Source organism: Excalfactoria chinensis, chromosome 3 (genome assembly GCF_039878825.1).
Source record: "Excalfactoria chinensis isolate bCotChi1 chromosome 3, bCotChi1.hap2, whole genome shotgun sequence".
Taxonomy (NCBI): domain Eukaryota; kingdom Metazoa; phylum Chordata; class Aves; order Galliformes; family Phasianidae; genus Excalfactoria; species Excalfactoria chinensis.
The window spans coordinates 63,604,014-63,631,647 of NC_092827.1; the positions used below are offsets into that span (position 1 = coordinate 63,604,014).

Sequence of the window (27,634 nt, forward strand, 5' to 3'; positions counted from 1 at the left end):
TCTTTCTATTTAATTCCTGCATGCTACGCTGGTTTTATATTTTTGCTTTCAAAATAGAAAATATAGCAATGCCTTCTGTAGTCTGTCAGTTGAAATGTTGGTCATGCTGTGCATTCTACTGTGTTTGCTGCATGTTCAGTTTAAGTTATGAAATGAGTAACTGATACAGTAGCAGAAAACGGATGCTATTGGCTTTAAAAACATTTTGGAAATTCCATCTGTTCTGTTGATCCAGATGCAAGTCTATTGCAATGCATGCCATTATGTCTTTCAAAGAGGAACTCTGTAGGTAAGATAATGAGGCAGATGAACTTTTGGGATTGGACAGCTAAAAAACCAGTGGTAGACTTTTTGGTGTGAAGGAGAAGTGATAGAGTATTATTTTTAGTAGTATGAAGCAGACATAGTTTTTCCATGACATTTTGAACCAAGCACTTCTGCAGTCCTGCCATTCCTCAATGATTTGCTGTTCTTGTTTCCTGTTTTACATCAGAAGGTACTGGCCTTCATCTGATCGTTTAGTGTGTCCACTTGGTGAACTGCTTAACCTTGGATTAACTGGCTTGCTGTGGGATCAGTTCTGTTTTAGCGCTGACAGAGGTGATGGAATGGAAACACACAGCCGGGGTGTTGCAGTTTAACCCTGGCAGGCAGCTTAGTGCCACACAGCCACTCACTCACTCTCCCCAAGTGCGACTGGGGAGAGAACTGGAAAGGCAGAAGTGTGAGAAGTCGTGAATGGAGATAAAGACAGATGACCAGGTAAAGCAGAGTGGAGCAAGGAATTTCTTAGCTTCTCCTCGTCATCAAGCAGTTGTTAAACCACTTTCGGGAAAGCAGGGCTCATCACACCTAACGATTTCTTGGGAAAACAAATGCATGTCCCCCCCTTCCTCCTTTGCCCCAGCTGAGGATGACACCGTATCATACACCGTATCCCTTTGGCCAGACTGAAAGAAAGAGAAAGAGAAGCTGAAGAGTCCTTGGCTCTCTGTAAGCAGTGCTCTGCTACAGCTTAAGATACTGTTGTGTTATCACCACTGTTTTCATAAAAAAAAAAAAATAAAAAAATCCAAAGCATAGAATCATGTAAGCAGCTATGAAGAAAATCAATTCCGTGCCAACCAGAACAGTGGTATGAGGTAAACTGGGATTGCAGCAAACCACCTCTGGGTATGCATAGTCTTCCATAGAGCTGTGTGTTTGTTCACCTGCAAATGAGAACAAAATTATCAGAAGCGTGGTATAGCAGAGTGTGACAGTAGGGGAAAAAAAAAGAGAAAAGCCTACTAGTGCCCAGTACTGGTAATTCCAATAGCTTACCAACAATATCAACACAGATTTAATTATGTTGAGCAGTCTTTAAGTAAATTCTGACATGCGCTTTTAACAGTGTTATTCCTCTGAAAGTTTTTAAATCTCAGTCTTATAAATGAGAAAGAGGAACTCCTAAAATAGTTAACATACGAAGTTCCCTATTCTATTCGACTTGTCACTGCACAGTCAAATGTTTGAGCTGAAGATTTTTTCAGGCCAGACAGAAGTGTGAAAAACGCTCTCCCTATCATTCCGTATAGCAGTGGAAACTCTTTAGACCGACTGGTAGCTTGTTATCACTTAAAAGTTGTCTGTCAATGGTACTGATTTTTTTCTGACCGTATTTACTGCAAGAACTGCAGGTCATTTGTAGCTTAATTGAACTACAACTTGTATAAACTGCTAAACCCCTCAACTCCTTTGAAGTGATCCTCATAGTACTAAGAGGAAGGCTAATATCATTTATTAGGATAATTTTGAAATTGCATGGATGGAAATCAGAAAGATGGAAAAATAGTGATAGGGTAAATGTAAATTTATGGTGATCTGTGCAGATACATTTCAGGTTATATGTTTCCAAATTCTGATGTGTATTCATGATCAGATACATCTACTTAAAAAGAACTAGTTGAATCAGATTATACTTTGAGTTGCTGTAAGCATTGATTTTTGTCTTTCCTAGGCTTTTCTTACACTAATTGGGGAAGAAAGCTTCTCCATCAGTTATTTCTAAGTATCTTAATCAAGCTGTTACTCTGAAACTTCTTCCAGACTTTTTCCATGGTTTATAGAACCTAGGAAAACCAGTTAATTGTTCCTACCTACAGTTAGTATTGAATACTGTAGCTTTTCCAAAATATTAATTGTAGATGTATGCTGTCGTCATCTGTTTTTTCTTTGATTTTTATTTATTTATTATTGAAGTGTCACAGTAAGTTGGGAAACAGTTGAGAGCTATTTCTGGAAAAGACCTTCGGAAATTAATGAAATTGTTTTTCCAAAGAGAAACCAAACATTTTTTTTTTTCTTTGCCTAAAAGTCAGTAGGCACACACAATTCCAATGCAAGGTTACTCATTGTTTGGGATCACTAATTAGATTTTTTAATGATTTCTCTGTATTCCAGAAAATGTACTTGATCTCTTTGGTTTTGATAGATGTCATTGGGATGGCATTGATCCATCATGGTAATTCATTTTGTTGTTCTCTTTTCATCCTTCATCCCATTTTTTTGCCCTTATTTTCTCTGAGTGCTCTTCCTATGCATCTTTTATACTTCTTTCCTTCCATTTCTTTGTTCTTTTGATGGTCTTGGAACAGAATTTATATGCTAGAATCTTCATATAAAACCTTGTTTAAGCTCTGGGTATTTGGGGGTGCTGTTTGACAGCAAGCTGAACATGAGTCAGCAGTACCCTGGCAGCCAAGAGGGTGAGCTGCGTTTTAGGACTCACTAAATACAGCATACCCAGCCAGTCAAAAGTGGTGATTCTCCCGCTATATTTAGTGCTGGTGCTGCCTCATCTTGAATATCATGTGCAGTTCTGGTCTCCACAGTATAGAAAAGATATTAAGGTCCTTGAAAGCATCCAAAGGAGGTGCCAAAGTCGGTAACAAGGCTGGTAGGCATGTCCTGTAAGGAGAGGCTGAGAGCACTGGGATTGTCCAGTTTGGAGAAGAGGAGGCTGAGAAGTGACCTCATTGCTCTCTGAGGAGCTCTGAGGAGTGGAAGCCCTGAAGCAGATGCTGGGATCTGATCCTGGGAGCTATTGACAGGATGCAAAGGAATATCACAAAGCTGTGCCAGAGAAGGTTCAGATTGGTCGTTAGGAAGAATTCTTCTACCATGAGGGTGGTCAAACAATGGAACAAGCTTCCTTCCTAGAGAGATACTTGATGCCCATCATTGTTCAGGAGGCATTTGGACAGTGCCCTTGATGATAGGCTTTACATTTTCATTAGTCCTGAAGTGGCTGGGTATAGGGTCCCTGATAACTGAAATATTCTCTCTATAAAATGTGGCTAAAGTATTTCTCCCCTTAGGTGGGGAGTATAATAGGAAGCTATGATTGCATCTGTATGTGCTATTAAATGTGATAACAAACTAAAGATGCATTTTTTTTTCTTACCTTTCATTTCCAGTTACCATTAGTCATTTAGATTCCTATTTCACTTACTATTTCTGACCTTGAAATCTTCTCAAAATAACTATACCTTTTCTTGTCAGTGAATTTTGTATGTATGTGTATATTATTATATATTATTTACATGTATACATACATTATTATTATACATACATATATGCATTAACTTTGCATATATGTGTCTTAACATGTTCTGATCTTAAAAAACAGCTTTTGCTATCTATTCAATTGATTTTCTTTTTTGAAAACACAGCCTTGTGTTTACCCCAAGTGAAAGGAATTGTGGTTCTTGGAGAGCCGTAGTGTAGAGATTTGTTGTCCTGCATGTCTATCACATTTTCATACTAAATAATAACTGGAATACATTAAGGAGGACAGATTGCTTTATATATAAGTGTTCTTAGCAGTGCTTTCTGGAAGGATCTTAGAATTGCAAAGATTTTTATTTGCAGTAAAAGTAAAGTAACCAGCAAGCGCTTTCCTTTTCAAGCTATTTAAAATATGCTGTATTGCCAGTGTTAGTTTTGAAATCTAGATGTCTGATTATACAAAAAAAAAAAAAAAAGCTTGTCATACAAACATCTGTAGTTTAATGCTGACTGATGATTTATGCTCATCAAGCTTCCCTTCATTATGCTATTTTGACGTCAGATTGCAGAAAATTCTAATGTTTGGGAAAGTGATCAGGATTTTCCATCTACTATTCAGCAGAAAACGTATTTTTTTAAACAGTACAGAAACACTCGAGCGTGCAGTATAGGACAAATGAGATTTTCTTAAATATTTTGCGTATAGGCTAATATTTTAATATAGGAATGTTCTGGACTCTTATTGGGAGGAACATAGGTGAGCATGATGTAAGAGATTGGAGCTAACTATTTTAAATAGCTTAAGTCATGTTGGACTGGGCCATTAGTAACATACTTTTAAGTTAAACTTGGGACTGGCAGACTGTCCTGGAAAGTGAAAGATGAGATGTTACTGGAAAGTGATGTTGCTTGGATTGGAGCAGTTAGTGAGAAGTTTTTAAGTCTTTGACAAGTTCATTTTGCTTGTGTATTGTTGGAAATCACATTTTCTACTGTTTCTTTCTTTGACTGTATGTTAGTAAGTATTTTCAAAACTTTATTTTCAAGCATGCTGTATTAGTGGGGCTAACAAAATACATTTTATCTTGCTTTAAAGATGAAATTTCCACATGTGGAATTCAGAAACCATTGTTGGAGTTCATGGTGGTTTTGCCACTTCATTCTCAGGGAAGATTTGTGCCATTGAACATACAAGGAATATTCCAGTACTATTGTCAGCTATTTTGATTCTGAGATCCAGATCTCTTGGCATCAGTATGCTTGTGTGATGTCAGACGCCAGATTTCAGATGATTCACCAAGGAAAGTCAACCTTCCACATTTTCATGTTTGTTACAAATCCTGGGCAGTGATTGCAAAGGGATGCAGTTTGTCTTTCCTCTTTGTGCAAAGGGTATTTTTTGCCTCTGACAGGCGAAACTTGCTCAAGATCAAATGATACATGCCCATAGATAGCAAACGAGCATAGGCTATAGTTTCTGATCCTGGAGGTGGGGACTTTCAGAGGTATCAAAATACCATGTGCTGTGATGTGTAGCAGTGGTGGTTTCACATCAGAATATCCTTCTAAATATGCAAGCAAGTCAGTATACTCCAGTTGTTATGACTATCCTGTTAATTTCTAAACAGACCTTTGGAAAATAGAAAGACAGCTGTGGTTGCACATATTCTTCTTTATAACTAATCAGAGGAATGTCCAATTCCTTTTTAATTTCTTTAAAATACTGAATCTCTTCTCAAGAATAACATAATGTTTAAGATAAAGATGGCGTTCCTTGCCATAACACAGCTCAGCTGGTTTTTGTTTCTGAAGTTTGCTAGTAGCCGCAGAAATTTGTTGTTTGTTTTTCAGAAATAGAAATGTAACGTTATTGATTTGTTACGTTGTTTTGACTTTATAATTCTAAAGAACTATTTCAGTGTAAGATCTGTGAAGATTTCCTAGACTGTTTTTGAAAAAACAGAAGTGGCTCTAAATGTGTTCTGGAATAGCATTAGGAACAGGGGTACATCATCTTTATGCTAGCTAGCTTCAGCTTCTGGAGGTTACATGGGAGAGTGCATGGGAGAGACATCTACTTGCAGAATGTTCATGTATGGAGGACAGAACACACAAAAAGACAAACCAAAACCCTCCCAGAATAGTTTAAATTGAATGTTAACTGATTTAGATTTTTGAGCATTATTTCCACCAAATGTTATTTTTACAGTGATGGAGAACTTTTCCCAGAAACAACTTCTTGACCATTACCTTACCATGAGATGTGTAAAACTTCAGTTGTGTTCCCCTGAATTGAATCACTGCATGCATTGCATGTAGTTGATTTCATCATCTGTAAAATATTGACACCGTGCCATTCTTTTCACATAGTTCTGATTTAGTATCTATATTTTCTTAAGCTTCTCACAGACGTATTCCAGATGCAATATATTTGATAACATATTTGACTGAAATACAGCCCAAGATATGTTGGATATATTACACTATATTTATTATGATTAATATCGAAATTACACATTCACAGCTAAACTGAATACTTTTTTGTGACAGGATGTAAAGTTCTCTTTAGCTCATCATTCCAAACTTGCAACACTCATTTAAAAAAGAAAATAAATGCATACATACATATTGAGAACATAAAAGGTAATCTAGCAGTTGTAGTATGAAAATATTTCATTTCACTGCAACAATACTTTCTGATGGGAAAATGTCAAAACAATTTGAATTGTAGAAAAAAACCAGTGTTCTTTGCATACAGCAATAAATGGAGATCTCTTGAACGGAAGCTGACAAAGCAGTCTTTTCAGCTGCATTACTTGAATCAAACAGGATGCTAAATATAAAAATTAAGCTTTGTCTCCACAATGCTTACTATGTGGGTTTTACATACGTATTAAAGTTCTGAAGCACTATTAAAGAGTGTTGCAAGACAGTCAGTCTTGAAAACGAATGCTGTTATCTTGCATGACAGATTGGCCACCTCTATCGGAAGCCCATGGCAGCCGCTTGAAGTTGAAGTGGTACTTCATTCCTAACAACTGAAAATTTTCTTCACGTGAAAAGATTCTTTTTGCAAATACATAATTTTTAATTGAATGTCTAAAAAGGATTATATTGGCTACCACTCAAAACAAAAGCTATTCAGGCCAGGATCAACTGTGGGAAACTTAAACTTACCAAAGGTGGTAATTCTGCACCTTCTCTGATCTGCTTTTTACTAATGCCAATTAAATGCTTAGCTTAACAAACATGTAAGTCAGGTCAGTGTTACACCAGTGCATCCTCTCATCTTACTAGCTGTCATGATGTTCTTTGATTTGTAATTTGGAGCTTTAAGTAGTCTTTTTTTGTTTCTTGGTTGGCTTTTGTTTTTGTTTTTAAGTACTTATTTGTGTACTTCTATTTTGAATACGTTCTTTGGAAGCAGCTTTGGATTTGAAATAAAATAGTGTTTTTATGTTTAGGTAGTAGTTATAGTCTTTTCCTAACTTATTTATCTTTATATAAATGCAAGTAAAACCCAAATTAATGTCCAGATGTTTATCTTACCATTATACGTGCATTTCAAGTTTAAGCTTCTTTTTCCTGGTGAGTGAGATTCAGTCCTTACTTAAACTATAGACAGGAACATTGTTGAATAACGTGGTTGGGATGTCAGCATTCGTGTCTCTGAAACTTGCAGAAAATTTTAAGCAATATTATGGCAATTCAGCAAAACTGGTAATAACCTCAGCTGTTTTTGCTTGGGGTGAAGAAGGCAATTTGTATGTAGCTTTACAAAAGCTTAACGAAAGCAAGTCAGTAGACGGCTTTCTTCTGCAGGTTATCAAGAAAAGAGAAAATAGAATCTTTAGTTTATCTAACTGTGAGGTTACAGAAGTGAAAGAAAGCAATGGATTTTTTTTTTTTTCTTTTAAAGATGGGTCAATCACGAAATCTACTATTGACAAGGAAGAGAGGTAACATTTGTAGCTGGATCTTTCCCATCTGCTGCAGTTACACGGGACCAAGGACTGGTTGGAGCCAGCACTGTCAGCTTTCAGTACTCAAAACATTCCTATATGTCTTAGTTCTCCTGCAAAGGACAGAAGACCTTCCTCAAAATAATGACAAGCTGTCATTTAGAGAATTGATTTTCAAGTGCCTATCTTTCTGAAAAGGGTTATCTGCTAATTCTGCAGCCATGGCTATCCCGTACTTGTTCATGATTCTTTACAATGAGCACTTGTTTAAATACACACCTGGGACTTCTTTCCTTGATGAGACAGCCCTGTGCTAATGAGCCACGTGCATACTGAAATGCAGTTTGCTGGCATGGATATCATCTTCATAGTTAAATGCCAGAGAAATTCTGAGATTCAGTGCTAGCAGTACTTAGACAAATATCTTTCCTTATGCTGAATATCCTTATTCAGTGGAGCCACTGTGTTTAGTGGAACTTGAAATGTAGGCTAGACATTGATTAGTTTATGCATTTTTGTCAGTATGTAACTACTGTGAATTGTTCAAAAATGTTTTAAGGAGCAAATCCCATAGTAGTGGGAATGGTGAGTTACCTATAAATGACCCATGGAAGACTTCATAAAGATTAACAAACCTATTTTAACGTGCCTTGAACATGGTAAAGAGATCACTGCTTTCACTGGAAAAAAAAAATATATATATAAGGACTCATGGATTGGTGTCCAGTGTAATGCAGTGCATTTGTGCCCTTCTAGTTTTCTTTTGGAAGTTGCTAGTTAGTTATCTAGAGAGAATGTTGATCTTGTTTGATTTGTTTCACGGACATGTTCCTATGGGCTTACTTTTCCATTCGTGTTGCCCATGCCTTTCCATTCTGCTTCCTCTTCAAAACCAAAAAATCAATTTCTACTTCATAGTGCTAATAAAAAACAACCAACAAAAAACAACCAAAACTTTATGGGGTTACGCTATCCTTGTCCTTTTTTAAACGATGGAATTAGAGCTTAAGGTGTAGTAGTACTGGCCCAGAGATGGTGTTTGTTCTGTTCAGAATTGAACTGCAGTTTGCATTGAAGGGAATTGGGAACAGCTGGAGCAGAAGAGCAAGGGAGCAGTCATCAGTTTCCTTCTCACTTTCCTGATTAAAAGTGACAGAGGGAGGGAGAAAAAAGTTCTCAATGCTTTGAAAGGAAATGGTGGCTTTATAAAAATTGAGACATGGTGGTGGCAGTGAGAGTGGACACTTATACAACTGTGTAATGATGTTATAACACACAACACACAAACAGCATTTTATGTAATTCCTCAAGCCGTAGTTTGAGCTAGGGAGCTAGGAGATATGGTTTAGTGGTTTTCTGTAGGTATGGTAAAGGGAAGTTGGTTGGACTAGATGATCTTGTAGGTCCTTTCCAACCTTGTGATTCTATGATTTTATCTGGTATGTAAGAGCAAGTCACATAAGAGAATTTGTTTTGTTTGTGAGGTGATCAAATATCTTCAGCAGTCCAAACCAGTGCAGTTGGTGGCTGAATTGTCATCTTTGCTGTTCTGCTCTTTGTTTTTGTTTCCTTCCTAATGCTTTGTTCTGCCAAACTTCCTTGTGTAGAGATGCTTTGTCTTTGCTGTGGTGGAGCCTCTCCAGTAAAAAGCTGTAACAGGGAACGTACATCCGTTCGTGTACACAAAGGTGTTGCTCCTGTTCTCTGCTCTGCACAGCCATTTTAATCTGAATGGGAAATCTGTCTGGGGACCAGAGTACAGTAATTAGCAGTCTCTTCAGAGTGTCAGAGCAGAATTACCATTGTAATGGTTTAGCTGGAGGATAAAAGGATTGAATTTGGGCCTGCCTTCCTGCCAAACTAAATGAGTTGCCATGGGAATTTTCAAATATAAGAGGCGTTTACTTAAAGCAATTTGGCGAGTTTGAATAAACTCATAAATTACGGGTTTTAGGGGAGTGATCCTTGCTTTCTCTGGCATAGGCTGAACAGCAAGGAAGACTGTTAGAAAGCTGCTTACATTCTTAATGAGTTGATCCATGCTCCTGTGCAGACTATCAGCTTATTAAGGCTAAACTGTTTCTGCTAAATGCAGTACAGTAAGCACATTTTCAGAGACTGAGTTTGCAACGAATCTCTGGAGTAAAAAAAAAATAAAATCCGATTGCTCTAAATATAAATCGAATTTCCTTTGCTAGATTAAATCTATTTTCAAATAATGCTATTAAAAATGGTTCTCTGTATTGTTTCAATAAACATTAACCTGCTATTGATTTCAACTTTCCTCTGCATGTAATATTTATTACAACACTTGTCAAGTCTGCTTCTGGTAGGGGAGGAGGGCAGTGAAGGTTTCCTTTGAAAACAAATAAGGTGCTGTGGCCCTTCAGACTGTTTTTTTTTTCAGGTCACATGTAAATATTTTCCCAGCTCAGGCTTGCATTCTCTCTGAAGGGAGTCGGGCTTTGACCTGCTGACTTCCTTGTCAGCACCAATGCTATTGAAATGTGAGAAGATGGACTTTGTGCTTTCAAAAATGCCTCAACTGATGAGCATCACTTATGCTTGCTTAACCTTCAGTTGTGCTCAAGAAGTCAGCTGTGCTAGTAAGAACTGATGACCAGTGTTGTGCACTATTTGTTTGGAAGCATGTGTTAATGTTCTTCTGGCCACTGTGAAATTTGCTCACTCACAGAAGGAAACAGGGATGCTGGTATGCACTTGAATTCTTGGAAATTTGATTATAAATTTGATATGGTAGGAGTTACCATACCTGGAATAGCAATTTTCTCAAAAATAACTTACATTAGTCTTACAGACTAATGCTCAAATGTTTCCTTATGATCCTTCTCTATATGTATGTAAGTATGTATCTCAAATCTTATCAATATTAAGATATTGTGGATGAACTAATTAAAAAGAGAGCGATAACTGTTGTAACAGTCAGTAATTTAGGCTTTTTTTTTTTTTTTTACTACTTTAGCAGTAAGAGTATAACTCCTGTGTAAGAATATTATGTCACTAGTAGGAACCCTGCAAATAGTAATGTTGAGCTGGTGATTCAGTAGCTGAACAGCTGCTCTGTTCTAACAAATTCTTAAACTGTTATTAATGATGCAGCTGAAATTCTGTTTGGTAGCCTCAGGGTAACGTTTCTGTGAAACTTTAGAACTGTCTCCAAAGAAATTAGCTGAAGACAAGAGTAGCATTTACTAGTACTGATACTCTGAATTTCAGCTGTTCATTTCAAGTTACGTTGAAAGTATAGTTCTCCCATATTAATTGTGTTCTAGACTCTATGTAATTAAAAATTCTCACCACACTTTCCTAGATGATCTTCAGCAAAATCTATTGTTAGTATCTAAATGCTTGTGAAGTGTCTTTTGAGAATGAAACTATGAATACGGTTTGTGTTTTTGTAAACTTAGTGCAGGAAATGTGGTGCTACTGAGAACAGTTCAGACTACTGGGTTGAACCTGGCATAATTTAGATACGTAGTACAAATACCTTACAGCAGCTCTGCAAAACTCATTGGTGTCTGTATGTAGTCTTCAAGTTTCATACTGTGTGATTTTCCTTCGTGTGTTTCTGGATTTTGATTCCAAAGGCTTGCTGGACTTTCTCAGGCCCTATCTTAGAGCTTTGTGCCTTCTGTTTCATCCTCTCTGCTTGACTTGAACAGCTAAGGTGGACCTAAGTGATAGTGAGAGCACAGAAATGGTTTAAGCCAGTGTTTGTGTTTGTTTCTTTCTTTCTTTCTTTTGCCAGTTCAAATAATGAGAGAAGGATATCTGATAGTTATTTATAACTGAAATCTGGGCTTCATTGTATTACCTTTGTTTTGCTATGATCTTGTATAATCCTAGCTCTTCCCTGGCTAGAAAGTAAGGAAGAGGTAGAGTTGCTACCTAATGATTTGCGGTTTTGTCTGTTTTTTTTTAAGAAGGTTTTTCATAACCCGAAAATTACTCATCATCTGCATCAGAACCATTTCTCCATTCATTCTGTACAAGGATATGCAGCTGTGAGGAGAGAAGATGCACCTCCTCATCCTGATAGAAGGCAGATTTTTTTTTGTAAGCATATTCTGTCTTTTACCTTGAGCAGTGCAGTGAGAAACCTTTTGGCATTGTTATCCAATTGTATGATATATAAAAGACTCTGTATAGGACTTAAGTTACCTATTATGTTGTCTCAGGCATAGCTGAGTTGGACTTACTGAGGTCTGAATTTATGATGCCAACTGTTAGTTAGAAGCGAAATCTTTCTGCTTCATTGCTGAGCACAATTGCAGAATTCGGCTACTTACTTTGTGGATGAACATAACAAAATAGTACTTGTCAGGCTTTTCTATAACCTGATTTTATTTCCTAAATAATAGAGAAGTAACCTGCAAAATTTTCTGCTGATTTCAGAGAGGTTAGTTGCTGTACTGAATGTCTCAGGAGCAGCAGAATGCACAGAGGACTGTCCAGATAATAGGCACCAAAAATGGGAATACCACAGGAGGGAAGAAGTGGGAAGCTATGAAAAGCTCCCTGTGTTTAGTTTATCATATTTTCTAGGGTTCTTGGCTACTGCTGGTCTGGAAATCCGGAGAATCAAAGAAGTATGCATTTTCTTAGACTAATAGAATCCATAGGGTAGCATCTGTTTCTTCTCAAGGCACAAACCTCTCTTTTCTGATAAAATTGTTAAAATTATTTCCATCCATTTTTCATATAACTTGGCTTCTTCTAGGACATTGTCACATTGGCTTCTAATCTTTAGATTCCGTAAGTTTGTATCTTTCTACATTTCTTTTCCTGTAGTCACTGACTTCATAAGCTTTTGGGGAGCGGAAGCTGTGCATGCATACTAGTACTGAACTCTGGATCAGACTTTACATGATGTTATACAAAGATTAGCACTGCATACAGAGACATGAAAATTAAATGCATTGTCCCAGGACATGCAGTTCTTGGCTGATGAAAAGCAGTTCTCACTCAATGTAGTTCTAATTTTTGTTTATTTTTTTTTCTGGGGGGGGGGGCGAGGTGGGAAGTGCTCAGCATTCTAAGCGTTGGATATAATATGTAGTTGGTGTGGATTTAAAGTTGGTGGCCTACAATGTAAAGATTACTAGTAGAGTATGATTATGTTTTAGAAGAGATTTAAAATTGTGTTTTTTCAATGCTTCTTAGGAGTGCAAATATCAAAGCTCAAAGGTCTCTGCAAAACATGAATGTTAGTAAATATTTATAGTAGTAAGTAAATGGCTGAGATTGTAACCTTTGGTTCAGATTAGTAAATCTACAAATGGAAAACAATATTTCACATAGTTTAAGGTAGACAGTAAGAGGAGCATGATTAGTACCAGCAGTGAAGGCAGTAGTAGTAGTATTCCTCCACTGAAGACCGGCAGTAAGAAGAATGACTATAAATAAAGAGAACTGGGCAGAAATTGGTAAAATAAAATTTAAAAAGTGTTATGTGAGTTGGATAGAGAATACAAAAAATGAGCTGAGATAATTCAATATGAAGATAAATTGGTTGTAATGTCGTAAATTGCAGTTTCACCTTCAATTAGAAAAGACAATACCATGCTTCTAGTTTGGAAATTAGTTTGCTGATCTTTAGAATTAAATACTAATTTCACATGTCGACAGCTTCTTGCTGGGGAGGTTTCAGTTCCCCTTTCTCTGACAGAAAACTACTCAGGCCTAAAATAAATAAATATCCTTTGCAGATTCACACGTCAATATGGCTAAGGTGTGTGCATGCTGCTTGATGAAGGAGGGCAAAAGTGAGGAAAGAGAGTAGGACTCTGACCATCACCAGTTAGTTGTATTGACTTGCAGGTACTACAGAAGTGCTGAGGTTTTTTGCCTTTTCTTAATCAGTTGATTTCTCTGACAGCAGTATAAATCCTCTGCCTAATCATCCAGAAATTGTAGGCTAGCAAAAAGTATTCCAGCAGCATTTTAATTTTTTTGCACCTTAGCATCATCTGTTGTGTGGTTTTTGATGGTGGTTTTTTTTTTTTTTAAGTAAGCTTGTCTTTATGTGCTTCCACTCCAGTAACTCTCTGTAAGTTTCCTATCTGATTGATTCCCATTCCAGCCTGTTTTTAAAGGTCTCTGTTTACTGAACTCAGCCATGTGCAAATACGTTGGAGCTTAGTTCTACACATTCTAGAAACAAAAGTCCCTTTTTGAATCATTTCACAGTTGCCCGTGCTTTTCAGTCCTTTTGGATCTTTGCGGTCTGTGTTTTCTTCCACTTAAAGAAAAGAACTTCCTCTCTTCCCACTGATGAAGAGGAAGTCAATATTCTTAATTTAATTTGAGTCAAAAAACCTGCAGCCCTTTTTAGGTGCAGTTCCTAACTTTTAATTGCTCTTTTTCCTTTTTTCTTTTTCTTTTTCTTTTTTTTTTTTTTTAATCTCTGTAAATCATTTTTATGTTCATGAAAGTAATTTTTTTTGTTGTTGCAAAATACTGTGTATAAGTATTCTCTAACTTAATGGATTATATACGTGAATTCGGGTATTACTTTGGAATATTCATGAGATTCCACAGCTCAGAGGATTAAGAGGGGCTCAGGTGATTTATCCTGTTGTAAAGAGTGTATTTTAAGCCGCTTTTACTTATGGGTGTGCACCTTGTCTACTGGAATTTGAAATGATAATTCTGTGGTCTCTGAAAGATAGTTTCATTGTACTTGTTTTGGGTATCTAAATGGAAAGAGATACTTCCTCATAACGATTGGATTAGAATAATAAGTGCTCAGAGAACTGCAGTCTGAACAATATTGGAACAGATTTATGGGTAAAGATGTGAAGAACGAGATTGAAATCTAGAAATGGGAAAATGAGAGAGTTTTGACTTGTATGAGAGGGATTCAAGAATCTTCCTGAAATGAAACTGAAAATTCAGTTTGGAATGATTGATGTGCAAGGCATTGACAGTGAACATGTAGGAAAGGAGGAAGTTATCGTTTGAAAAGCTTGGAGTTACTTGGATGGATTTCATTTTTTAATAGTTCTCCACAAAGCTGATGCAATACACATTTCACATTTAAGATTAGTAGGAAAGCTACAGAGGAGCTCCCACATAGAAATATTGCAGGATTATCCTATTGCAAATAGTTCCCTGAGTATGACATGACAGCATCTATCCAGACCAACTTGGTTACTGCTGAGTGTTTCAGCCACAGTTCAGGTACTACTCAGCAGTTCAATAGTCAGAAAAGGAAAACTGTTGAATGAATTTTTAGTGTAATGCATGATTCAGAGTATCTAATGGGCTGTTCAGATTCAGTGCTATAGAATATGCTAAGTTCAGCAACAAATGGAAGCACAGAAGTCTTGATTGCTGTTTATTTCTGTCCCAGTATAGACTTGAACTCGCAGTGAAATTTGATCAAATTTTTAATATGTGTCCTGCTAAATGGTTTCTTTAGCATTGTGTCTGTGTTTCTGCTGAGGAGGCAGGCTTTTAAAATAGTATGTAGAGCAGCAGGGGAAGGATGGGAAAATTAATTATTTAAGATAGGCCTGATAGATAATTCTCTCATTCTAAGAAAACTAGACTTAAATTATTGTTTTATCATGTTGGTTCATTCAAATATGATTGAGAAAATGGATTCAAGTTAGTCAGCCTTTCTTTTAATATATTTTGGCACTTCAAATTTTCAGGTTAGAAAACTCCCTCAGCTTGCACTTGTGTGCGTACGTCATGCTTTGTATTTAGTATCTTTAGTGTGTTTAGTGCAGAAAAACCTTCTGCAACTTCAACTTAGGGAAGAAGAAAAATGGTATTTACAGCGACTGTCTTCAGCCCAAAGATGCAACAGGGGACAAGGGATATTCTCCAGAGAAGACCTCGGCTCATAGTCTTCTCTGAAGTAACTTTCTAGAGGACTGTCACTCTTAAGTGTAGAGAACTAATTGCAGTATGCAGCCTGCAGTGTTTGGCTAAGAGACTAAGGTGATCTTGAAATGAAGGTTTCTTTTAAAATGAAAGATTATCAAAGAACAACTAGATGGATAAAAATGCAGTGGTGTTGAATTTAAACAAGTCAGAGAGGGCCACAATCGATGTGTCTTACTCCAGCTTCGAGCTCCAGGATTTTTTTTTTCAAGAACGAATGACAAATAATTGACAGAAGACTAACACATGCTTGAATTAATCTAAATGAAGAATGCTGGAAATATATGCACTTTTCTTAACAGAAGAAGTAAAATGATTATTACATCTGTGGAACGATCACAGGAAATGAAGTATATTGCATGATTTTTTAATGATTGACGAAGAATACACTAATGTTTTGTAATCAAAGCTGTTAAAAGCTGATGCTCAAGATTAATGGAATTAGTTAAAAATTAAAATATGCTCCATGTATATTTTTCTGTAATATGTAAGTTTCAAAAGTTTCTTGGCTAAATGTATGCAACTTTGCCTTTTGAGGGTTTTAAAATGCTAAAGTTGCATCAGAGCCACTATTAAAATAATGATAGAAACTGATGGGAGAAACTTTCATGCCTTCCCTTGACACCCTTGACATGAGCAGGTTTTCAGGGCTGTCTGGGCTCCAGGCTGGCTCTGGCAGTTTGTCACAAATGGGAGTTCTGGTAGCTGGTGCTCCTGGGATAGCCACAGGTTGCAGCTCTGCTGGGACACAGCAGCGTTGTCCGTCGGTCACACGGTGTGCAGTGGGGTAATGCTTTTGGGAAGAAGCGTGCATCAAAGGCCCTTTGTTGATAGTCTTGGCTAGGCAGCATTGCGTTCTCGCTGCTGTCTCTGGAAAATAATCATTGGGTAGTCTCGAAAAGCTGAAAAGAAAGCTCAATAAATAGCAAAGAAAGCCTTCTCCCTAGCAACACACTGCCTTGGAGCAGCTTGAGCCTTCAAATGGAAGGTCATATGATTGACATATTTGTCCGCTAAAGAGAGTGCACACAATTCTTTTTTTCACATCTCTGTATTTTTAAGCTGTGTGAAAGCAGGTTTTAGCCAGCCGAAAGCGAGAGGAGCCCGGCCAGTTGGAATAGTCCTGTTGGCTTGCCGTGGGCCCCGTCTGCTCTGAGGGTGCAAGGAAAGTAGGACAGGCGTCTGTGGTGTTTATGAAAGAATTAACTTCGATTTTTAAAGAGTGACTTTTATACTAGAGTAGCAGTAAAATGCATGTAAGACACATACGCTGTATTAGAGTCAGCAGATCTGTGGCTTGCATCTCTGCTTGTAAGCAGCTGGAGGTGATTGTGAACTTTTAGTACGCATTCACATTTTAGCAGCTGTTGAGAATTACTTAAAGCATATACTCAGTGCATCTGTCCCTAAGTTGCTTCCTCAGTTGGTCCAGAAATTTAAGACTCAAGTAGGTTGTGTTTTGTGAATCTTAGGTTTAAGCATATGTATCTTTATATCTCTATATTATATATTGCTCTGAGTGGTGGTTTTATTCAAACTCATTTGTCCTGTTAATACATTTCAGTCATTCATCATTAGACTGCTCCACCACAGAGAGAGAGGAAAAAGTGTCAACAAGTGCCATTGCTCAATATTGTTTTTCTGGGAATAGAACAGTTATGTGAACAAACTAGTAAAGGAGAGCCTGGTGAAATGCAGAAACACGTATGTGTGTTTTTTATATTGGTTACCTCATCACACTTCCCAGTTGCGATTCTTGTTGAATATGTGAGTGGTAGCCTATGAAGCTGCTGGAAAACTTCTGTTCCCTAAATCTTGTAATTGGATAAGCAAAAACATTTGTAATCTTACTCTCTATTTTAATACACGAGTTTATTTTGATTGGTCAGTATTATCTTTTCAGGGCATCTCAAGCTGAAAATAAAAAATATCTTAAAAGTTATTACTGCAGCTTGAAGTTCTGCGTGTCATCGTACAGCCTTGAATCTTGTGTTTAATGGAACACTTGAAGAATGTGCCCTTATTCACAGCAAGTCTTTCCAGTGTTCCCTCACCAGCAGTTATTTTTCTTTTGTTGCTTTAAGGAGAGAACTTGTCACATTCCTTCTAGATTACTAAATCTGATCTAAAATGAGATGTCACTTCTCTTACACTTTTATTATTATTATTTTTATGTGGGAACAGATTAAAAACATAAAGGACACGTTTTACATATGAAAACATGGGGTCATATTTCAGTACCATTTTGAGAATGAAAGGCTTTGTTTATGTACTAAAACATTAGCATAGCTGGAAACAGAATTAGCTGGCACTGGAGTCTGCAACAAAATGCTGGTTTTGAAATAATGGGCTCTTTTGGGAGGTGAAGGATACGATGTCTGAGTTCAGTGCCTTTGCTGCACCTAAGAGAAATTTAGAGCTATTTACAGCGTATAAACTCAAATAGAAAAATCTTGAGATATCAAGATAAAGGTAAATATAACAGAGGAGGCTAGACTTATGTACAAATATTTTAATAACAATTCCATTTCTGTTTTTCTAACAACTGCCTCTTATGTGTACCAGTTAGACCAACTGCCTTTATTGTACGTAGTTGTGAAGCATAAGTTAGAGAAGTTATTTTTTATAATATACTGAACACACAACATGGGTCAAAGCATTTGTCCCAGTATATGTGGAGCGCGTCCGCACAATCTCAGAGTGTTTTGGCATGGTTCACTCTGTTACAAAAGCTAGAGATGGAATAAAGGTCTGCACAGTATGGGTTACGTTTGATTTCTGTTCTGTTCTGATTCCTGTTGTTTGTGGTACTTCAGAGAGTGCTGGTAGAACCTTACCAGCTCTCTGTATACTAGAGACTTGCCTGGTATCATCTCATTCAGTGTGCATATAGTTTAGCTCCCTTTTTTTCAGCATTAAACTAACCACTGGGGAAGAGGTCTGAGTGTCTAGCACTCCAAAATTAGAAACACCAAAAATAGTGTTCAGCTCTGAAAGTTTAACTGGGTTTTCACATTGCTAAAAATAGATCTAATGCTATAGATCACATTATTGATAATTATTTATCTGAATCTTAATACATATCTTAATAAATACATCTTAATGTATTCCAGTATAATTGTGTCTATTTAAAAACATTGCAGAGGGAACTGTATAGACGTTATTTTCTTTTAATACTTGAGGTGGGCTGATGTGTGTATATATGTCATGAAAGGCATTTCTGTTCTGGAGCTTCGTTGATCGCTATTACTGTTCTGTGCAGTGTGTGGAGCTTCATGTCACTGATCTTATTAATACTTGGATGGTTAGGATATGAGGAAAAGACAGATGATAATTAAAAACAAAAAGCAAATCCTGGAAGTAATTACTGTCGAGTGTCCAGTATAATCAATCCAAGGGCTGTTATTTCCTTGAAATCCCAAAAGCCTGTGAGTTAAATATCAGCCCCTTATGACTGTTCTCAGTAATTGTTTGGGACAAGCATAAAAGTCCACTAAGGTCAAACTGAATGCTTCAGGCAATATTTTGTTCAGTATATTAACAGCTAGTACCTAGAAGGTATATGGTGAAACAGCCCCTAGGTTCCACTGGTACTATATTTCAGTTTGGCTTATAAAATGTGCTTCATGCTCATTTTTCTGTACCTTATCTGTATTTTCCTGTTGCAGAAATGGAAGTGTGTGTGGGGGAGTTGGGGGGGGAGGGGAGGGAATAAGGACACTCAAATATTACTGGTAAGCCAAGTATCATGATTAAACATGGATATGTCAGATAAGGTGATGGAAAGTGTAAAAAGATATGCTGCCTTTTCCCCCTAGTATATCTTTAACATTATGACCAATGAATTTGTCGAGTGAAACAGCACAGTCTTCTTTGCATATCATTTGAACTGAGAGCTTGCTTTGAAGAAGATAAGCAGGCTGTGTTGCCCAGAAGAAATAATGATGCTAATTCATCTTTGCCTGTCTTCACAGACCTTGTAGAGTGCATTGGTGTTGAAAAGGAAGTAAAGGAATAACTGAGCTACAGCATGCCACCTATTCAGTGCCATAGTATCATGAATAGCATACAGTGTTCTAAGAAATATGGCTGGTTTGAAAGGAGTGATTTCTTTCGCTTTGTCTGAAAATTATTTGGGGAAGCTTCCTCTAATACAAGAAGAGTTGCTAAATGATGCCAGGAAACAATTACTGGGCAAATTCTCCTTATTACCAACAAAACTATATTGTAGTCTTTCTGCTCCATCACAAGGATGTGTCAAGGATGAGGAAGTTTAAATGATGTATGTTTACCAACAGCTTCTAGCCATCACTATTTATGTTCCAGGCATGGGAAACTTAGGAATCTTTGTCAGGTTTCTTGAGGGGAAGAGGTGATAGGATGTTTATTCCTTAACTCAAGGTAACAGAGTAGCTTGCCAGAAGTAGGGGGCCTTACAAAAGTGACAGAGTAGGTAATTGATGAATAGTTCAGGCACTCAAGATTCTTTTAAAAAGCTCTTTTCTTTCTGTTTTATTTCTGGTTACTTGCCATCTTGACTAGGATTGCATTACCATAGGTACTTCGGTGTTTCAGCAACTTAGATGTTGAAACAAAGCAACAACGCTTTCCAAATATAGAGTAAATTTTAAGCATGTGTACTTTCACTTCAACTTTTCCGATGTGTTTTCCTGTGATCTTTTATAATATAGAATATATTGACACCTGATATCTGCGTTTTGTTTTAAATACGTGTATGTCTAGGAATTTGTAGTATATTGTTTGTGAGGTTTTTTGTTTATCAATTATGAATGGAAGGTTTTTGTCCCTGAATGGAGACATTCATGTGTAAAGAGTGTTTGACTGGCGCATGGTATGTTTGGAATACTTACTGATCTACAAGTGAATTGCAGTGGAACATTTCTCTTTGTCAGCTAGATAAAAGCATTCCACAGCGTGTTGAGTCAAAGTGAGTGTCAGAGCGCTGGCGAGGAAGCTGCAGCTGCTAGTCTGCTCTAGCAGTTGGGGACATGGGAAGGCAGGGTGACAGAGCCCTGTGGGGCAGCAGTGCCTGCGGGCTGAGAAAGACAAGAGCAGTAACAGTAAAATATTTCAGCGGTGCTATTATGTTTGATCAAAATTCAGCTTGAATTAATAAATTGCAAGTGCTTTGTATGTGACAACTGTCAGTGACTTTTCTGTTTGAGGAAGGAGTTTCCAGTGTTGTTGTTTTGCGTGCAGTGAAATTATTTAATGCATTGACTGTGTATTTAAAAATACGTTGTGCTGTTGGCAAAATTGTCAACCTGAAGCAATGTGGAGAAAAGCACAGAGACTTGGACAAAAGGTATTAGCTGGAAGTGGTGTCTGCTCTGCCTTTGAGGATAGTGAGTACTTCTGCTTACCCGAAGGTGTTGTAGAGAAGGCTGGCTGGCAGTCAAGCCAGCACGTGCAGTTGCTGAGGCACTTGAAAGGTGAATGCTGGTTTTTTGGTGCTCTTGCCTTGCTGGGGCCGCTTGGTTTTTCTTGTCATCAGCCTGGTGGGAAAGACCCACTGCAGTTGACTGAGGAAGATCAAGAGAGGTTTTTGGCCTTTGTATTTGCACGTGATTTATGCATCACTTTTCTTCACCACTACTTCCTCTTCTTACTTGCTGCTTTTTGTCTGATCCTGAAAGGATGGCCCTGGTGGATCTGATAAAGGACTGCTGCTTTAAAGCCAGTGCTGGCTGCGCCTTTCCTAGGGTTGAGCTCAGTTCAGTTCATGAGAAACCAGCTGAAGTGCAGGAATGTGTGACGGCATGCAAAAACACTATCCAACATGCGTGACATTTGTAAGCTGATGAAAGGCACTAACATCACCTAAATAAGCATAATTCTGTGGCTGTGAATGCTGGGAAAAAAGAAGTCATATTTTCCAGAGTAATTACTGTAAGGGGAAAGTGTGTGAGTTGTTTCTGTAGAAAGGCTCAAAGCTTTCCCTGCTGTTATTAGTAGTGAGAATCAGAATACGTTCTGAGACTTACCAGTTAAGAACTGTGAGGCTCAAGGAGCTCTATCAGGATAAAGTATGTCTGCTATCATATCACTGAGCGGATTGTTTGGCTGGTGAATTAATGCAGCTGCAGTCACCTAAGGGGCTTTGTGTGGCTCAGTGTGGTCCAGCAGCAGTAAGAGCACAGTGTGGGTACTGACTGGCTCCGCTGTGCGCCGCTCGTTCATCTCTGCTCAGTAGTATCCATCGCTACTTGATTCTTATTTTCTTTCCTTTTCCTTTACAAAAGTGCCCTTCTGTCCTTCTCTACTGTGAGTTATTACAGGCTTCTCATCCCATTATTCCACTTTCCTCAGAGCTGCCAGTATGCAGAAGCTGATGGTGTGCCCTTCGCTTCTGAGGACAATGTTGTTATTGTCTCCCCAGGTTCTTCATTGGAACAGTGCAATGAATGCACTTGTCTTTGGAATCCCTGTGCTTGTTTCTTTCCAGCCTGACACTGTATCTGCCTACCTATCTAATGTGTCTACCTTTTGTGTATGAATGAAAAGTTTAGAAGTACTGCATTCCTAAGTGTGCACTGCATGCATATGAGAATGTGAGGGATTTAAGTGCCTAAAATACAATGATTTCAGAAACACTAGTTAAACAAAAGAATTTCTCTGAGGATCTCAAGATACCTGAGGTTCAGCAGGGTTGAAGTTAAGCTTGTACGCTGAAAATGCAATGAAGTGATTAGAAATAAGGAGGTAGCAGATTCTCTATCTGAAACTCCCTGTTTCGTGACATAAAACAGGCTCTCACTAATAGTCGTTACATAACAGTGTTACACAGTTTTCTCTTAAACAACTAGCGTTACCCAGTGCAGGAGATGGAATTACGGTTTTAGGTTGGCATCAATATGGTGAGCCTTGTGTATTCTGTTCGGTGTTCTTCACTGCGGGCCTCATGCCTGTTTCAGACTCAGCAGCAATGGCCTCCACCTTCCTCCTCAGTGAGGTGATACTCCCCTTCTGCATTCCCAGAGGGGAGCTCAGTCAAGATAGCTCTGGATGTTTCATTGGTATATCTTCCTAGGAACTGTTAAAACCAGACAGTAATTTTAAGTAACAACAATCAAAAATTAATAATTCTCCATCAGTTTTAGGTGAGCATTACATATACAGCAGCACCGAGAGACTTGGTGCAGCGGGCAATAGGAATTATTAGTAGTGTTTTAATCCTTGTGACCATTAGTCCTCCTCTGCTAAGGATTAGAAAACCAATTGACTGTGGTCACTGGTCTGTGGTCTCCTTCAGATCTTTTTACTGCGAGCACAAGTAGAGCTGAGCTGCTGCGAGGAGGGCAGCAACCACACACCCTTGTCTGCACATAGCTGGCTTTGTCAGGATTTACTGCATCTCCTCAGTATTTGTATTCAGTGAGCAGCTGCGATTGCTTAGATTTAAAGAATTAGGTTTCAAGATACCATTTAAGGTTGGGTTTTTTCTTTTTTTCATAATCTGCATGTTATATTGCACAGGAGAAATACGAGGAAGCACTGAAGATTTAAGAGGATGAGAGGTTTGAGTCAATCACTTGAGCTTCAACTTAGTAATGCAAATCTGGCTTTAAGTGACCTTATTGATGTTTGCTCAAAGTAGCTTCCTCTTGGTACAAATGACTGAGCTTTGTTGTAGCTATTGTACAGGAAACGTACTGTCCCTTTAGAGATTGCCTTTGTATCCCTGATGCAACCTCTCTTTGCTTTAACAGAGAGTGCCTGCAGAAATGCCTGCAGCTAGGATAGATTGCTTCGGTGTGCCTCATTTGATCATCTGTCAGCAACGAAGAGAGGATAGGTCAGAGAAAAACACGGGCCCGTTTCTCTATCCCGACTCTCGGAAATGGGAGCTTTTGACTATTGGTGAATGTTGCTCACGTAGAGATCTTGAAACCAGAGACTGAAGGACGTGAAAGGGTCCTGCCCACTCCTGTGGCCAGCAGCTGGAAGAGAGGCGGCAGGCGGCTGCTAAAAGCTTGGGTGCAAGGGGCTGCAGCCCTGGCAGGGTAGGGCCGCAGCGGGGAGCGCCCCGTCCGGAGGTGAGGGCTTTGTGTAATGCACAGCGCCACCTTCTGGGCGCCTGGCGCGATGCCCTCTGGTCAGTTGTGGAGTTGGGGGGGGGGTTCGTTTGTTTTGCTTGGGTTTTGTTTTTTTGTTTTTGTTTTTCTTTTCTTTTCTTTGTGGAATAGGTGCTTGGGCAAACAAAATACCCACAGCCTGTTAATATCTGGCAGTGCAAGTCCTCGTCTTGTATCTGTGAAGTATCACCAATAGCATCCTTGAAAAATGTTTTAAATTGTGCTTGGGAACCTGTTTAAAGAATACCAGTTTTATCAGCTGCCGAGAGGTACTCCGGAGAATTAAATCTGTAGAATGAAAATGAAGGGCTCAGTCTGTTTTGTATGCTAAAGACTACTCTTAGTTTTGTAAACGTACTTGGTAATCCAAGTAACTGCCACATCTTTTTTCATAGAAAGCATAGAGACCTACAGGAAAATTAAAGATCCAAAGTAAATGTGATGACTTAGTCTGGGTTTTGTTGCTTTTAAGTTGCTGTAACTCCTTCTTCTGGGGTACGTGGAAGGAAAAAAAAAATACAGTGTTTTCTGTCTTTGAGTTTTTACCCTATAAATAGCTACGTTTGGGAAACGTTCACCATGGTCTAAAATCTGGGATAATAGAGTTACTAAAATTATCCTAGCAAATGGAATGAAAGATTCAGCATTTACTGAGACTCATTAATAGTGTCAGATCAATCACCTGAACTCTTATTTGGAGGAAGTATGCAATTTTAGTAACACTAATATAACAGTATGGGAGATGCAGCTGACACAGTGAGGGCTTTTCTGGTCACATGTGTTCAGTTAATAAAGCCGAGCAAAATAATACTAATAATAGCAAAGAATAACCATAAAGGGTGGAGGAGAAAAGGGGGGTAAATGTGTTAAGAATCGTAATTGCTAGAAGAAAATGTGAAAAATGAAGTTGTATGCAGAATAACCAGAATTGATAGATTCTACCTCTGGGTAGAACAATAGGTTGGGAATTGTTTTTGTTGCATCACAGTTGACTTCACAGTACAGATAATTTACCAAAGTGATGCAATGGGGTGAGAATATCTTTAAAAATAGAAATTCTTTACATGTCAATTGAATTGTAAGTCTGTTCTGAGGATTTCACATTAAGCATACTATAATCGGTACATTTTGTATTCCAGAGAGTCTGATTCTAATGACTGTGTAATCTGAGGTTTCTGAATAGCACAGTGCTTAACAGTACAATTAATTTGTAGTTAAAATGTTAATTGAATGTGTATTTACTTTTTCAATATAAGCATTCGTTTGGTCTGTCATACAGTATTTAATATATAAATACAGCGATGTCTAACTCTTCCAGTATATTCTGAACACATAGCAACAACATGAATTGTTAATGTGTTTAATCTTTGTGTTCAGGTAAATCCTCAGTATTACAGTTGGGACTTCAGTTTCTGACATCAAAAGTGATTTAGACTCCACTCATCTACTGTGTCGATTTTAACTTGTTGATCTGAAAAAAGGAAAAATGCATAAAAATCAGATGTTAGCTTCCAGTGGGTGCAGGGGGTGCCTGAGCAGCCCTCACACTGAGTAGTTTATTTGGTTAAATACAATTTTCAATCTTTTTTTCCCCTTGCAATTTAATATGTTACTTCCCTTTGTTTGGGAAGTTAAGTATACATAACTATCTTTTCCTTCAAATTCATCTGGTTATTCTTTTTTTTCCATATACTTTGGAACCACTGAATGTGGATATTCTTGTCAACTCCTAACTGGGATGAGGTATTTCAGTGATGCAGTTTTATAGCAGAGTTATTTAATAGTATAGTTTTTAGATTATTGGTGATGATTGCTGTTCTTTGCGGCTTCTTATTCTGTTTTCCATAGTCATCTGTGCTCTTCAGAGTCCTAATTCAAACCACCTGTTGGAGTTGTAGTTTAAGACAGGCAAACAACTGGCTCTGGAATCTGACTGTCTTTCAAAGCAGATAGCACAGTATTATCCAGGCTGTCATTACCTTTGAAAAGCAGAGCGGGGGACGTGTAAGCTGCCCCTTTTTCCTTCTGAGTGAGACTTTCAGCAATGGTAGAGAATATGAGAAGCAAGGTGGCATCTCAGCATTCAAGTAGATACAGATGACCATCTCTCTTGGATTTCGTATGTCATTATCTTGTTTTCTGGTTGATAGAACGTAGTCTAAACAAATGATAATATTTCAGGAAAAACAAATCTGAAAATGTCTAGGTTTTAAATAGTAAATGCTATTAATTATAGCGCTTTTTTTGTTGTTGTTGTTAGTAACTGAAAACGAGAGTGGTTTTTCTGGAGGGTTGGTATTTTTTGGTTGTTCTTTTACTAAATACCACATAATATATATGGAAATTGCATGATACCATAGAGAGTAGAGAATTTGAGATATATCGAATCCAAGTTTAGGAATTATGTATACTGTATAAATAATGGGTATATCCTCATCAGAGAATGTCTACGTTTCAAAGTTCTGACTTCCTTCTTACAGCAGTTGTTGATGTTGAAAAAGTTGCTCAAGTAATTTTTTTGTATTATTTTTTTTTACTGAAGCAGTCAGTCAGTATTGCCTACATAGATACACATTAAAATAAAGTTGCGGAAGAGATGTCTGGTGTCCATTCATCGTCCCATCTTAAATAGTTTCTATCAAGCATAAATTGAATATAGCCTTGGTTTTTGTAATTTTGGCACAAGCCTCTTGCAAAACTCTCTAAGATACATACTAATATTAGTTAATGATAGGCAATAGGCAACTTGCACTTAATTTTAATGAAAAGTTATCAAAACTTGCTGTTTTTTAGATGAATGGATAAGCGTTTCCTTGGTTAAAACATGACAGTATTTTATTCTAACTCCCTTAGATCTTATGCTCTAGTGAATTAATAACCTAAACTTTCTTCCTGTCTTTTCATATGCAGGCAGAAGGAGAAGACAGCCTTAAAAAGATGCAGCTGATGGAGCTTGCAATTCTGAATGGCACCTACAGAGATGCCAACATCAAATCACGTAAGCATGTTATAATCTTGAGGGTCAGTGCAACAGTAGTGTTTTTGTAGGGTTTGATTCCTAAGGCTGCTTTCTGGAAAATGGGCAGTAGCAACTGAGCTGGAGAATGGAAGGCACTGTTAAATAAACAAACAAACCAGAACAGTAGGTGGCCATGGCAGGGCATCTCCTGGAGATAAGCTTTGCCAGGTTTTGGGTGTTTTTTTGATGTTGCTGTTTGCTTTCTATTTCTTTGATTTTTATTTTGTCTTTCTCATTAAAAAAAAAAAAAGAAAAAAAAGAAGGTTGAGATGAAATCTTTACAGATTCATAGTTCAGACTAAATGTGACACTTATGCCACATTTTCCTATGTTAGTCTTTTTTTTTTTTTCCTTAATATGTGTAAAGGACAATGGGCACCTTTTCCATTTTATTATCAAATAATGAGTTTGGAAATATTACACGTGTTCAGCATACTGTGAATACATTTATCTGTATTATATTCCTTCCTTTCATCTTCCTTGCATGTGTTCCCCCAATGTTACGTTTTTCCAGCAATTCAACTGATTTCACTCCTGAGTTCACAGGGATCAGTGATGTAATGAGCCATTTTTGCAATGTCTTCCATTAGATTTGTGTGAGAAAGCTTTTGTAAACACATGTTATGTGCATGTTTACACTTTAATTACATACACCAACTAATGACAGCATATATATGTATATTATGCGTGATACAAAGTGTTTTCTTTAGTTTAAAATCTAATTTCTGCTTCTGAAAACTTAATTTCCAATGCTCTTTCAAAGTAAATTTTTGCCGTAGCTACGATACTGATATCAAATGTAGGCACAGTGAAGTCAGTTCTTTCACTAAGGGCCTACTGGTATTTGCAAATTTGTTTCTCCACACAAACTCCATTTCAATGTTGAATGTGCTTAAAGGTTGGAATGCAGTTTGGTCAATTTGAGAGCACTTACGCGGGTGTAATTATTTTGATTGGAAAGGTTATGTAAGCAAGGGCTTTTAACACCACAGTGCTGGTGATAAGTCTTCACCTCCTAATTAATACCATAATATCTAAAGCTAGCTCAGTTTTAAACCCATTAGAGACCTCAATTTATTGCAAATTTATGAGTA

At 37.7% G+C, this 27,634-nt stretch overlaps 1 protein-coding gene across 10 annotated transcripts in view; it reads left to right on the forward strand.

The window, feature by feature from the left end:
• Positions 1–27,634, forward strand: part of QKI (QKI, KH domain containing RNA binding) — a 145,093-nt gene that overhangs the window by 98,690 nt on the left and 18,769 nt on the right. For all 10 annotated transcript variants that reach the window (XM_072331939.1, XM_072331948.1, XM_072331941.1 and 7 more), the window contains exon 5: positions 26,432–26,519. In XM_072331939.1, the coding sequence (XP_072188040.1) occupies positions 26,432–26,519 (88 nt within the window). The remainder of the gene's footprint in view (positions 1–26,431; positions 26,520–27,634) is intronic.